We start from the raw sequence: 15,461 nt of genomic DNA, 5'->3' as shown, positions 1-15,461 counted from the left end.
TATATCTCCCTTTTCATTTCTGATTTTGTTAATTTGGATACTGTCTCTGTGCCTTCTTGTTAGTCCGGCTAAGGGTTCATCTATCATGTTGATATTCTCAAAGAAGCAGCTCCTGGTTTTGTTGATTCTTTGTATAGTTCTTTTTGTTTCTACTTGGTTGATTTTAAGCCCTGAGTTTGATTATTTCCTGCTGTCTATTCCTCTTGGTTGTATTTGCTTCTTTTTGTTCTAGAGCTTTCAGATGTGCTGTCAAGCTGCTAATATACGCTTTCCAGTTTCTTTTTGGAGGCACTCAGAGCTATGAGTTTTTCTCTTAGCACTCATTTCATTGTGTCCCATAAGTTTAGGTATGTTGTGCCTTCATTTTTATTAAATTCTTAAAAGTCTTTACTTTCCTTCTTTATTTCTTTCTTGACCAAGTTATCTTTGACTAAAGCATTGTTCATCTTCCATGTATATGTTGACTTTCTGTTGTTTTTGTTGTTACTGAAGTCCAGCCTTAGTCTGTGGTGATCTGATAGGATGCAAGGGATTATTTCAATATTCTTGTATCTGTTGAGGCCTGTTTTGTGACTGATTATATGGTCAGTTTTGGAGAAGGTACCATGAATTGCTGAATATACCTTCTTTTCTTTTAGGATGAAATGTTCTATAGATATCTGTTAAATCCATTTGGTTCATAACTTCTGTTAGTTTCACTGTGTCGTTGTTCAGTTTCTATTTCTATGATCTGTCCATTGATGAGAGTGGGGTGTTGAAGTCTCCCACAATTATTGTGTGAGGTGTTATGTGAGCTTTGAGCTTTAATAAAGTTTCTTTTAAGGATGTGGGTACCCTTGCATTTGGAGCATAGATGTTCAGAATTGAAAGTTTATCTTGGCTGATTTTTTATTTCAGTATAAAGTGTCCTTCCTTGTTTTTGTTTTTTAATAACTACTGGTTGAAAGACAATTTTATTAGATATTAGAAGGGCTACTCGTTTGTTTCTTGGGACCATTTTCTTGGAAAAATGTTTTCCAGCCTTTTACTCAGAAGTAGTGTCTATCTTTGTCACTGAGGTACGTTTCCTGTGTGCAGCAAAATGCTGTGTCCTGTTTATGTATCCAGTCAGTTAATCTATGTCTTTTTATTGGGGAATTGCGTCCATTGATGTTAAGAGATAGTAAGGAAAATGATTATTGCTTTCTTTTGTTTTTGTTGTTAGAGGTAGAATTATGTTTGTGTGACTGTCTTCTTTTGGGCTTGTTATAGATTACTTTTTTGCTTTTTCTAGGGTGTAGTTTCCCTCCTTGTATTGTATTTTTCCATCTATTATCCTTTGTAGGACTGGATTTGTGTGAAGATATTGTATAAATTTGGTTTTGTCATAGAACATCTTGGTTTCTCCATCTATGTTAATTGAGAGTTTTACCTTATATGATGGCATGGGCTGGCATTTGTTTTCTGTTAGGCTCTGTGTGACATCTGTCCAGAATTTTCTGGCTCTCATAGTCTCTGCTGAGGAGTCTGGTAGAATTCTGATAGGTCTGCCTTTATATATTACTTGACCTTTTTCCCTTACTACTTTTAATATCCTTTCTTTCTTTTGTGCATTTGGTCTTTTGACTATTATGCAACAAGAGGAATTTCTTTTCTGGTCTAGTCTATTTGGAGTTCTGTAGGCTTCTTGTATGTTTATGGGCATCTATTTAAGTTAGAGAAGTTTTCTTCTTTAATTTTTTTTAAAAGTTATTTACTGGCCCTTTAAGTTGCTAATCTTCGCTCTCTTCTACACCTATTGTCCTTAGTTTTGGTCTTCTCATTGTGTCCTGGATTTCCTGGATGTTTTGGGTTAGGAGTTTTTTGCATTTTGCATTTTCTGTGACAATTGTGCCAGTGTTTTCTGTGGTATCTTCTGTCCCTGAGATTCTCTCCTCTATCTCCTGTATTCTGTTGGTGATGCTTGCATCTGTGACTCCTGATTTCTTCCCTAGGTTTTCTATATCCAGGGTTGTCTCCCTTTGTGATTTCTTTATTGTTTCTATTTCCAGTTTTAGATCCTGGATGGTTTTATTCAATTCCTTCTCCTGTTTGGTTGATTTTTTTTGTGTTTACTCTTTAATGGCTTCTACCTGTTTACCTATGTTGTCCTGTATTCCTTCAAGGGAGTTATTTATGTCCTTCTTAAAGTCCTCTATAATCATCATGAGATGTGATTTTAAATCCCAATCTTGCTTTTCTGGTGTGTTGGGGTATCCAGGACTTGCTGTGGTGGGAGAACTGGGTTCTGATGATGCCAGGTCACCATGGTTTCTGTTGCTTAGGTTCTTGCACTTGTCTCTCACCATCTGGTTATCTCTAGTGTTACCTGCCCTTGTGTTCTCTGACTGCAGCCTGTCCCTCCCATGAACCTGGTTGTGTCAGAACTCCTCAGCATCCAGCTGTCTCTCTGATCCTATGATTCTGGGATCCTTGATCCTGAGATCCTGGTTGTGTTCAATCTCCTAGGAGTTGAGCTTCCTCTGTGATCCTGTGATCTTGGGCGTCTCAGAGCACCTCGGATTCTCGGTGTGTTAGAGCACCTGGGATTCCAGCTTCCTCTGGTTATTGTGGAACTGGGTGTGGAGTCAGTGCCCAAGGTCTTCTCAGGGCACTGGTTCAGACCAGAAGGGATTGGTGCCCATGACTGGGTAGGGGTTCCTGTGTCCCTGGATCCTGGGATCCCAGTTACTTCAGGGGTTGGGGCAGATGTTGTGGCCTCCTCACCTCTGATCCTGAGCATCTGAGTACCTGGGAGTCGGGCTTCCTCTGGGTGTTGTGGGACTGGGTACAGAGCCTGAGCCCAAACTATTCTTTGGTTTCTTGTGCTCTCTAGATCTTAGGAGCCTATGGGTTGCCTGGTAGGAAGTACTTCTGAGTCCCTGCCTGATGTGACCACTGGGGATTCTGGGTAGAATTTTTTTCCAGTTATTAGGAGCTAACAAGCAGAAATGGGGATGGGCTTAAGGGGAGAGTTGTGGGAGTCCTCAGGAGGAGGGAGGAAGGCTGGCTCTTCCATGAGCATCTGTGGAGTCCACAGGTAAAGGAAGAAGAGAGAGAAGATGGACCCCTATAAATGGTCTGCTAACTGACTGGGACTGAGAGTAGGGCATCGAATGGGAGCGTGGGGAGGAGGGTGAACATAACCTACTTGATTCTCTGGCTGCAGAGGCCAGTGGATTTCCGGGCAGAGACTGCCTCATGTTGGCAGGTGAGACCAAGGGATTGGGTGAGGGAGGGAGTCTATAGGACTGTTGGTTCCCTGGGGGTGGGGGTGGGGGGTAAAAACATCTCCTATCTGATTCTCTGGCCAGGGTTGCCAATATGTGTCCAAGGAGAGACTGAAGAAACCAAAAAGATTTTAGGAAATCCTTTGGAGAGCACTCAGAAGTCAAAGCTGGATGTGGTAGGGATAGCCTGTGTAGAAAGATCCCAAATCAAATCTATGAGATGGCAGTAAAAACATTGGGTCTGCATCACTATTCTGAGATATTGGTGTCATCCCCCCAAGTACATGATTTGTTTTTGACATTCTGCCCTCAGTCATTGCTGCCTCTTTGTCCAGGGACAAAATTATTTTCTAAAAGGCATTCTTAACTCTGATTTAACAGATAAATAGGAAATTTGAGGTCCTATCTATAGGAGGTTTAAGAGCAAGTTACAGGGACAAGGAGGAGAATGGTGTGGCTTCAGAGAAGGTTGTTATGACAAGGGCTGAAGAGGAATAAGAATATGTATGTGTGAGCCAGGCTCTCGCTGGCCAGAGAGGTTTGAGTGGGAGGAGGAGGTTGGGGAAGTTCACAGGGAAACAGTGATTCCTGAGAGCTGATGCTGCGTGACTGTGGATAGATGAACGTCACAGAGCTCTGTGAGGCTGACATGGCAGCGTCAGCAAAGGGAGAAGGAGAACAAGGTTCGTGATCATGGTGGGGCACTCAAATGTTGACAGAGGTGTATTGAAATTTTAAGTTGAAAACTGAAGACTGGAAAAGTGTCTCGGGAGGTAAATAGTTTGCTGCACAAGCATTTGAGGACGTGAGTTCAAATCCCCAGGACTCTTCATAAGGCTGAACACAGAAGTGCATGGCTAGCTCTCCTAACATGAGCTCTGAGGCTAAGATGGGGAATTGCAGGCAGCTACCCTGATGTTCACAGCAGTGAACGAGAAGCCCCATTTCAGACAAAGTGGAATGCGAGGGCCAGTGTCTGAGGTTGTCTTCTCACACGCACAGACATACCAAACACACAGACAGATGCGAAAAGAAGAAAAGGCTTTGCTTTGAGATGTCTCTCCTTTGCTAGAACTTGTATAACAACGAATTGTAAAGGATTTAAGATTCTATTTGATTTAAGAAAAGTTAGACAATAGTTTACATACATCACTAAAATTGTCATCCAGAGAAGAGAATGAGACATGTTTGTTTAGTCTAGGAATCTACAAGTGGATGAAATAATCACTTAATTTATGACTGTAGGTAAAATACTGTGGTACAAGTAAAATAACTCTACCATCCAAGAGTGTTAATAAAAAGCAATTTAAGATGATTGTGTAACTTCAGTTTTTCTTAATCTTAGTTTTACCATAGAATTATATGTTTAAATACTTCATAGTCTATTTATGTTAAAATTTAAAGATCGGAGGTAACTTCACCTCATTGTTGATTACTGCCAAATTTTTTGGTGCTCGTGAAAAAGATTTAAGGGAATGAAATTCACCTCTTGCATTGCTGACTTAGCGTCCGTCTTTGCCGTGGTTCACAGTGAGCCTAACTCCTGCTCTCCTGTTTTGCAGCTCGGCTCATCCTCTTCCGTGCCTTTTACATCGATTTTCTCTCAGCTCTTTATGACGGTGGTGGTTCCTCTTGTTATCGGACAGGTAAGGTTGTCTAGCCGCTCTTTTCTAGACAGGTCACACTGAGAATTCTTCAGTAAGGTCAGAGCATGTGGGGGAAGAAAATAAGAAAGGAAGACTGAAAACACATTTTTTTCCACATTTTCATCTTTGAACTTTCAGTTAACAACATTAAACCACTTTGCCCTTGGTTTTCTACACAAAAATTGCCAACAGATGCAAGTTGGATTCTAGAAACATCCATTCTTCTTAAACAACAGGGACCCTTGTACAGTAGCTGCCTATGACATTGCTATATAACTTATTTGTAAGCATGCATATGTAAAATGAAGGTCTTTGTTTCTTGGTAATATGTTACTTTGGGGGTTTAAGCCTTGGGAACGAGAGTCTAATGAATGAACGAATGTGGTGGGTCTTAGAGAAGCAGTCTGCAAGGATGCCTCATATTCACAGACCACAAGAGCAACTGCACCCCAAATTCATTTCTACCTTTCATTTGCTGGATGACCCTGGGCAAGCATTTTAATCTCCCTAGCTGCCAGTCACAATTTATTAAATATTCTAATTACAGCACCACAAAGTGTTGTTGTGAAATACTGATAGGTATAAAGTTCTTGCCGTGTAGTCTGACACAGTGAACACTCTATAGCTTCGGTCATTGTTTTCATCATCAGATTGCCTGTGTACACCAAATACGAAGCAACTCTTTCAAATGTGGTCCATAAATACGGCATCCATACAGACAGTGCTTAGTACTGTCTTCAGTGGGGTTCTGTGGGCAGAGGATTCTGAGACAAGTTTTGTACAAGATGTGTGTAGGGGTGAAAAAAGCAAGCTTCCCACCCAAGACTTCCACTGCTCTAATGCTGAGCTCTGGGGCTGCTCCGCCCCTCTGAGTGGTCCTATATTAGGGAGGAACACGTAGTCTTCATATTTCTCACAGTCATTTCAGGCTGGCCTCACTCACACCCCTAGGGACTAGGTGGCAAACAGATCAGGTGATCCATCCAGAGCACCATAGCATCCTCTACACAGACACTTTTAAAATTAATTTTACACTTAGAAAATAGGCTAACTTTAGCATAATTGGGGTGATTTAAAAGCAGTCAGATTACAACTTAGTTAAATACAAAACAACAGTTGAAAAATACACCCCCATGCCAGTCACACAATGAGGGTCTCGAATAAACAAACATATCCCTGCTACCTGCGTAGCCTCGGACCGTTTCTCACCCCGGCTCACCTGGACCTTCCTCAGTTTCTGTTCATTCCTTCAGATAGAGTGTCCTTCTGCCTACCTCCCACCTAGCTTCTTATTCATCTGACTCTTGAACTCACCTCCCATTTGAACCATTGGTGCTCCCCCTTTCAGTACTGAGCGCCCTATCCAACTCCTGTCTCAGCCCTTCTCATGACGTGTGTTTATTCTGTATGCTTCTTGACTGTTTCCCTGGCTGCATGGCTCGCTCCGTGAGTTTGGAAGCCATATTTATTTTATTTCCCGTTATATTCCCAGGCAGCAGGTATTCATCCAGTAAGTGCAAGCAGAATGGATCAATGAAAAGAAAACAGGACTTTGTTTCCGTGCGGTGGACTCTTTTCTTGTTGAGGCATAAGCACCCCTCTCTACCCTCATTTCTCCATTGTGATAGCATCAGTGCGTTTTCACGCTTCCCATGATAACTTAGAACACAGAAGTCTTCTTAGTGGATCTTGGAAAATCTATATTAACAGTAAATACTTGGTTTAACACATGGACAAAAACATGCATGCCCACATAATTCAGTCTTTAAGTACGTAGAGTACTATCAGCATTCATTAACTATGTAGAGTACTATCAGCATTCATGCAAGAGTCTTTACCCAAGATCGGGTTGGTAGATTGCCAATGCTCTGTGTGCCCAGCAGTGAAACATTCAGTACTACTCATGCTACTCATGCTACTCATGCTACTCATGCTACTCTCCCGTGAACTAGAAGCAGAGGTGATTCCTTCCCAAGTATTTTGTTCAGCGCTTCTACCTGTATTTGCTCAGCGTGTCAGGCGGTCTGAGCTCCGCTAGGCACTTGGTTGCTCACAGGTGGATTTGGTGCCATGCTCAGTGGCAGGATTTAAGCGACACAGAAAGATTGACAGAGAGAGCTTCAACTTACGCACAGGGGCCCAGCACTCACTTTTCCTGGATTGCTATTTCTTCAGGATTATGTTTTGAGGTCTGTACGTAGCATTGTAGCTCAGTGATAACGATGACCTTTTCTTTCCCGGCAGTCACCTACAAAAGAAATCTTGACAACAAAATTGAGTGCAGTTGTCCCTCAGGCTCTAAGGGGATTGGTTCTAGAGTCCCTACAAACAAACTCCAGGGGTTTTCGAGTCTAAAAATAGCATGGTGTTTGCACATAGCATACACATGTCCTCTACAGATTATTTATAAATGTGATCAATAGCATTCACATGTGGTGTAAGTAGTTTAAGAATAGTAAGGAAAATAAGTCTGTACAGATGCAATAAGTTTTTTCGAATACTTTTCATTTATAAATCCGTGGGTTCAGGAGTGTACAGTATTCTACAGACCCCTGACAGGAGGAAATGCAGTATTTTAAGGAAGAATTTCCTCTTCCTAAAGCACAGGCCATGCTTTCAGACAAACAGCAGGCTCATGCGGGTGTGGACCAGTCTGAGCAGCTCAGTTCTCAGGCACCAACCACTTTCCTCCTCTCTGCTCATGCAGTGAGAGATTCTTCCAGCTCGAGAGCCTGTCATCTGGTGCACTTCACTTCGCTCTGACCCAGCTTACAGGCCATAGGAGCATTGAAAACTCTGCAGCCTTAGCCCCACCCTTCCCTCCTTTGAGAACCTTCACAAAAGCCCATCCCATTTGCGCCTGGCCACCTACCTGGTCTGTGTGTATAACTTAGCTGCTCAGATCTCAGACACAACATGAGCTTCGTCCACTCATTCTCACCTCAGTCCAGCTCCACTTACTTCATGGACTCCCAGCAGAGCTCTCTGCATGGTGCAGTGATCGCATAGTCCCCTCATGCTTTAAATCCATGGCATCAAATTAAAAATGTCACCTGAAACCTGTACACGACCCCACTTCATGTGAGGTTTCCTTCTCTCTTCATTGTCTCCCCCACCCTCTGTCTTAGATCCTGTGTACTTCCCTTGCAGCCCCACCCTACCCTGATGTTGGAGCCTTTGCCCCAGCCCTTACCTCCCCACCTCTTAGGCTGTCCCGAAGCCTCCTCCACTGGCTGCCTCAGGTGCCACTAGTCACACTCAAGCTTCCTCATGTAAACGTCTCTTAGTACACTTCATTTCTTGCTTCTTGCTGAGTGGGTCGGTTGTTTTCATTCGGCTCCTGACTAGAATGTAAGCTCCCCAAAGACAGAGACCTGTCTGCTTAGTTTATCTCTGTGTTGATACTCAAGCCACACCCCATTATACCTAAATTGTATAATGTGACCTTTGAGGACCTCGTAGGAAGTGTGCATGGATGTGTCCAGAGGAAACTGATACTTGGCAACATTAGTAACAAAAAGGGCCGAACTGCAAAAGCAAGCAACTCTACAATTTACTATAGGAATCTTTTAAAATAAGGTATTATTTCTTAAACAAAACAACCTGGGGAAGAAAAAAAGGGTGAGTCTGTGAGCTGAGCAAAGGTCCTGAGCCTTTACCACAGTGACACAGCATCAGAATACAACTTTGACTCTGTTCTGGTAGTGGGTTTCACTTCTCTGTCTTTTCTCCAAGGAATGCTGGCTTTTGTTTGAAGTCCCCACCTTGCTTGAGTATCTGCCAGGCTTGCATAGGTCTTCCAGTTCTGCCTGACTGTCCTTGAGGAAGGAAAATTTGTATGGTTTTACTGTTTTCCTCCCTTCCTGACAAGCCGAGCTCTAAGTGTGTGCAGATGCCCCTTTTATGCGTCGTATTTAAGGATGATTTATGAATAAACATTAAAGAACCGGAGTTCCTATCACCTTGCATTGTTTTCTATCACCCTGGTTAGTTTTCAGAGTAGCACAGCACAGCCCACCTTGTCTGTCTGTGAGTTAACAGTGAAGCTCATGTCCGTCTGTTAGCACGAGGCCTTTCCACTGGTGAGGTGTTGCAGCTCGCAGCTGGCCATTCCTGTTGAGTGGGTGTTAGTGTAGCTGAACGCAGCTCGTGTTCTTAGTTCTCCAGCATTTTGCACATGTGAGGTTCAACTGGACCTGTGCGTGCATGCGTGCGTGTGTGTGTGTGTGCGTGCGTGCGTGTGTGTGCGTGCGTGCATGCGTGTGTGTGCATGCGTGCGTGTGTGTGCATGCGTGTGTGTGCGCGTGCATGCGTGTGTGTGTGCATGCGTGCGTGTGTGTGTGCGTGTGTGTGTGTGCGTGCGTGCGTGTGTGTGCATGCGTGTGTGTGCGCGTGCATGTGTGTGTGTGCATGCGTGTGTGTGTGCGCGTGCGTGTGTGCGTGCATGCGTGTGTGTGTGTGTGTGTGTGTGTGTGTGCATGCGTGCGTGTGTGTGTGTTGCTAGCACATTGTTTCGTGGGCTGTGATGTGCTATCAACAGTGAGATGCGTCACCAACCCAGAACCAGAATTGAGAATGAGAACCACTTACCTCACACAAGCTGTGTCTACAGCATTTTTGGCCCAGTCAGTTACTCCATCCTTCTTTTTTTTTTTTTTTTTTAAAGATTTATTTATTTTTTGTATACGATTACACACACAGATCCCATTACAGATGGTTGTGAGCCACCATGTGGTTGCTGGGATTTGAACTCAGGACCTCTGGAAGAGCAGTCAGTGCTCTAACCACTGAGCCCTCTCTCCAGCCCTCCTCCATCCTTCTTACTACAGCTATGATCACAGATGAGCCACAGGGAAGTTAAGGGAGGATTCAGGGTCAGTCTGTACGTTGACCTGATACTGGGTTCTCTCAGCAAATGGAGAGCACATCCTTCCTCACCGTGTGACTAGCTTCTCATCTTTTATGCAGAATGTCTGGGCCCTCTTTGCCTCTGTTGTCAACTGTATTCCCAGCAAGATGTCAGTAACATCGGTCTGAGAATGGAATGAAGTAAAAGGAATGAATTTTCCCCAACTGATGTTTATTTTCACTCTTAGATGAGTTACCACTGATAGATGTTTCCAATTTATTACTTATTTATACTTTTTTCAAAGTATACCAATATTATTTTAAGCCTAGTCAATATTTAATAAAACATTTTAAGAGAAAAGTGTTATAAACACTGGCTTTAACACCACCAGCCTGACAACATCCATTGAACAGGAAGATAATAAAGCTCAACCCTCTTTATGAAAATACGTGAATTATTGCAATAGAGGGCAAGCACCAAAGAACCTGAAACCACCAGAAGAAAAATAAAATGTAAGACTCAGGCCTAACATGAACTATCCATCACACATTCTTACCCCAAACTCGATTTATAAGTGTAAAGACAGAGTAGAAAGAAAAAGTAGGGGAATACATTGACCAAAAAGATTAAGAAAACGCAGATGATGAGTGTGGGGCTTCACGGTCATCCTGACTGTCAACCTCTCTTCACCTAGGATGGGCCACTTTTACTGGTTTCTAAACTGAAGTCACACTGCACCTGATATGAAGCACAGCTTATTGGGAATGCAGTCAAGTTTAATTTTCCTGTAGCCATGCCTGCTATTTAATTTAAAATAACGAAAATCAAAATATTAAGGATGAGACAATAAAAGGAACGCCTTCCTGGGGAGACGTTTCCCCTGCTCTACTGGGAAAAGCAAGCAGTTAATGAGGACTCGTCAGTTAATTTTTAATGCCTAAGTTTCTCTGAGCACTGAGGACAAATGAAGTTAGGATAAGTTCTAAGCAGACATATACCTGGCCATCTCACCTGGATTCCTCTTCCTGCCTCAGACCGATCTGTCTTTGTTCCTGGGAATTCTATCAGGGACAGGCTCAGCATGTGCTGGTCTCTGACAAAGCTTTGGTTCCTGTATGGTCACCAACACTGCCAATGAAGCCAAAGTGTAGAGAGTTTTTAGATGGCACAAATTTCTCAGAAATACGGCATGACTGTGACAGAAGCAGTTGCTAAACTGCAGGACGAACGACGCTGTCTGGAGCTGTGGGCAGACTGCCTGTGTGAGGTACATCAGCTGCTCTTCACTCGGATTCTCTTTCCAACTGCACACTGCAAAAATGGCTTCTCTGAGAACTGAATTTAAAGCAAGATGGAGAGGCTCTGTAGAGCTAGAAAGATATAGAATGCTTGACTGAGGAGACATGGCCAGATACCGTAGTGAGCCTGGAAATCTCCCCTCAGGCTGTGTTCCTCTATGGTTGTCACTGCCCTTGCGGGCTCATCCAGTTCCCAACTTCTACTTGATTCCATCAAGATTAAGTGTCCGGCATTGACCCTTGGATGTTTAGGGTAAGAGGATTCTGACTTGGGGGCCCTTGTGTCTTGCCATATTGAAAGCATCCTACGCTACCACAAGACCGAGTGCCTTGTAATGAAGTTTTGAAGAGACTATTAGGTTAACTAAATCAAATCACTGCTCGTAATATTGATTGATGATTGGAGATTTGCCTTGGCTTTAAGGTGGCTTTGGCTTCCACGCTCTACCCCGTTCATTTATATTTATTTATCTTTGCAGGTGGTGGTGTGGGAGGAGAGACGTGGGCATGCTCACTTTGGGAATTGGGATCAGAGAGGGGATTCTATGTTTTTAACTCTTCTATACTAGAGGAAGTGTAAATGTTCCGTTGGGCGGTGGTGACACACACCTTTGGTCCCAGCACTAGGAGGCAAAGACAGGTGGATTTCTGTGAGTTCAAAGTCAGCCTGGCCTACAGAGATAGGTCCAGGACAGCCAGGGCTACACAGAGAAAGCCTGTCTCAAAAACCAAATTAAAATAAAAAAAGGAGTAAATGTTATCATTTATGTCTATTTATTTTTAAAGCAACTGGACTTTTAATATTTTGAAGGCTCTATTTGTGATATAACATATTATGAATGACCTAAATGGAGTCCCTTCCTTGTCATGTTTGAGCAAGGGTCTTCCTGTCACTCATGGCACCTCACTCATCGTTATCTAGAATTCCTTCCGTGCACCAGCCCCTGACCCTGGGCAACACTCCTGCTCTGATCCCTTCACAGTGCTTTTTCAAGTCTAAGAAATGAACACCAATAAATAAAAGAAAACAGTTTGAGAACTCTCCTTGCCTATCAGTATTATTACTTTAAGGTCTGCTTTTTAAAGAATCGTAACCATTGTTGGTCAGTCTACAATGTACTTCATTCGTGCTGTACACAACCTTGAAGCTGTGTCCCTGCACCCGGTACCCAGTGATCGCCTTTCTCCGGAGCTCTTACGGAGGGACGGGCAGTTTACTCAGTCCATGAGCTGCGGTCTTTCTCCAGGAGGCTTGACTGAGAGAGTGTGGTATCCCTTGTTATTGCCAGTGGGAACAACTTCTGGGGGAAGCCTGAAACCATGGGTGGAACTGAGCATGTACAAATACATATACACATACACAGAATGAGGTTTAATTTATAAGGTAGCCCAGTAAAAGATTAACTACAACCATAACATATAATTGCAATAATAAGCCATAATGAAATTTATTCGCGGTTTGTGAATTGTTTATTTCTTGAATTTTCACTTGCCATATTCAGAGGGAATTTGACTCTTAAAGCTACAGAAAACAACCATGACTAGGAGAGAGAACTTTAACTTGTTTTGTTTCTAATATTCTTAAGGTCGTGATCCATTACAAATTTAGCCTCTTTGATGGCAGGGTGGTTGCCAGTAGAACCCCTTTACCTTACAGAGGTTCCCTGACCTCATTACTAATGGATCCCTGGTAACTCGGCCTATTGTGAAATCTCACATTCAGTTATGCAGACAGTGAGTGAATCAAAACTTAAGATTTCTCCACTATTGCCCTTATAATGACACTTTACCAACTCCTTCCAAAGCGAAAAGATGCTTGGAGCTCCATGGCTGACGTGTGTGCCCAAGCAAACAGTGTCACCAGTATCAGACGGTCCTGATTTTAAATAGCTGATTTGGTCTTAAAATCGGAAGGTGCTACACTGTAACTTTTATTTCACAAGTCCTTTTGTAGGAAAGTTAGGACAGGTTTATTCATTTTTAAGTATTAATCTTAGAATTCTAAAAGCGTACAAATGGCATTTGTCTTTGGATTCACAAAAAAACTCTAGATATTCAGATGTGAATTATTTAAACTCCCACAACACATGCACTTTTGCTTTTCAAGCATGAGTTATAATTTAATTAAAAACTTCTGGTGCATTGCTAGTGTTTTAAATATTAATATGTTCCATGGATCACTTTCGATTATCTACTGTCTTGAAATTCTTGAAGATGTCAGATTTTTAAGATTCCCAAAGTCGCACTTGGAATTGTCTGTTGAGGCCAAGGGGACTGTGATAATTACACACATCCATTACTATAGCAGAGGACATAAACTTGGGGGAGGCTTAATGGGCATGTCTCGGTGACAGCCAGCAAAGAGCATTTGGCATGATTAAGGACAGATTTGAATGTGCTTGAAAATTCACTCATTATGGACGCCCAGTGGAAGTTGCACCACAAATACTGAATTCCCCAGAAGACTGGGAAGGCAGGGAAGCTTTGAAATCCACTGCGGCCATCATCCAAATTATTCTCTTCCCACTCTGTCTTTGTGCTGTCAGAATCACTTTGTGGTGCCCAGTTCCACTTCCTGCATCTCAGAGAAGAGACGACCTGTTGATCTCTGTGTTTCAGATCGTCCGAAGATACATCAAGGACTGGCTCGAAAGGAAGAAACCGCCTTTCGGCGTGGTCAGCAGCAGCGTGCTTCTCATGATCATCTACACCACCTTCTGTGACACTTTCTCCAACCCAAACATTGACCTGGACAAATTCAGCCTCATCCTCATACTGTTCATAAGTAAGTCACAAGGCAGGACGTCCTGGCTGTCACCCGGCCTCCTGTGCAGCGCTGGGAAGCAATTTCATGCTCTCTGCTTGGCTAATATTGTTTACTCGCTGACTTGACTTTATCTCTATGTTCTTTTTTTTTTTTTTAAAGGAAAGACATTCTTGTAAAGATTTATTTATTTATTTTGTATATGAGTACACTGTAGCTGTCTTCTGACACACCAGAAGAGGGCATCGAATTCCATTACAGATGGTTGTGAGCCACCATGTGGTTGCTGGGATTTGAACTCAGGACCTCTGGAAGAGCAGTCGGTGCTCTTAACCACTGTGCCATCTCTCCAGCCCCCTATCTCTATGTTCTTTAGAAAGACATCAGCCCTGCATTTGAGTCTTACTCTAGTCCACTTTCTGATCTTTAGTAGTACTGATAGGACAAACTGTAACTTGTGTTACATCCAACCCAATCTGTGTAGCAATTCAATAAGTCACCAAATTAAGTTAAACTCAGTCTGGCCTCTCTCTCTTTTAATATTTATTTATTTGTTTTATGGAAGTACAGTGTCACTGTCTTCAGACACCAGAGAGGGCATCAGATTCCATTACAGATGGTTGTGAGCCACCGGGTGGTTGCTGGGAATTGAACTCAGGACCTCTGGGAGAGCAGTCTGAACCTCTGAGCCCTCAGTCTGATCTATGATTTCGAAAGGACTTGTGACATATGGTGTCATTGTATATTTATAATAATTCAACTGCGTTGGACAATATGTGAGTTTCCCATCGTAGTTTCTAGTTTTATAAAGAAATGGCCTTTGCTTTTCAGGAGCAGCAGACTACAGATGTCAGTAACTGCTAAAGCTTAAACAACTCTGTATTCTAGTCATCCCATAATTCCAAGCGTGACTTTTATTAATAGTGTAATAACAAATAATATTTTATCACTGAGATGAGTTGTTTCACGGTGTGTGTTGTGTTGACGTTTGTGCTGTTCAGCGCCCACTGTAAGCAAATCCTTTTAAAGTGAGCAAATGAGGGGGTTGGGGATTTTCGGTCCCCAGCTCCGGGGGGAGAAAAAAAAAAGTGAGCAAATGAGATCATTCAATCTAAGATCATTAGAGAGGGTTCTAGATCTTCCGAGTGCTAACTCCATCGGCTGTATGTGAGAACAGCTTAAGGCCAGCCATCTGTGCCTCTGTCCGGCTAGCCGTGTATGTTGGCTGAGTTGTGTTTGAATTCAAACAGGCTAGGTCAAGCGCAGCAGGCTGCAGGAGCCTCCCATGGTGCTGGTCCCCACTCACCCACTGTCTTGCTCTGTCTTTTCCTCAGTAGTCTCCATTCAACTGAGCTTCATGCTTCTGACTTTCGTCTTCTCCACACGGTAAGTGATTTGGTATGTCCCATTAGCTTCTCTCAGCGGCCACTGTCCTGCACTTCCTCCTCTCGCTGACCGCTTTCTCTGTGCTGCCTTTAAAACTGCAGACCTTGCTGAAGGGCTGGGCCCATGTCTCATCTCCCTCATGAGCTGTCACAGCCCCTTCATTCTCCTGGCCTCCTTGGCAGCTTTCTGCCGACACTTCCAAGCTGAGACCTTCTGTCTGGGCTTTCTCCTATGTCCCCAAGTTATCGTTTTCCTTACCCTGTACCTATT

At 43.1% G+C, this 15,461-nt stretch overlaps 1 protein-coding gene across 3 annotated transcripts in view; it reads left to right on the top strand.

The window, feature by feature from the left end:
- Window positions 1-15,461, top strand: part of Slc10a7 (solute carrier family 10, member 7) — a 224,073-nt gene that overhangs the window by 172,492 nt on the left and 36,120 nt on the right. For all 3 annotated transcript variants that reach the window (XR_015643306.1, XR_015643305.1, NM_001010948.2), the window contains 3 exon segments: window positions 4,811-4,894; window positions 13,661-13,826; window positions 15,140-15,191. Coding sequence is in view for 1 of the 3 variants with exons in the window: in NM_001010948.2 (NP_001010948.1) it covers window positions 4,811-4,894; window positions 13,661-13,826; window positions 15,140-15,191 (302 nt within the window). In the remaining 2 variants the exon portion in view is untranslated.

The sequence above is a fragment of the Rattus norvegicus genome, chromosome 19 (assembly GCF_021556685.1).
Source record: "Rattus norvegicus strain SHRSP/BbbUtx chromosome 19, alternate assembly SHRSP_T2T, whole genome shotgun sequence".
In the NCBI taxonomy this organism is placed as follows: Eukaryota; Metazoa; Chordata; class Mammalia; order Rodentia; family Muridae; genus Rattus; species Rattus norvegicus.
The sequence above is the reverse complement of the archived record's forward strand: the minus strand, read 5'-3'. Positions and strand labels throughout refer to the sequence as shown.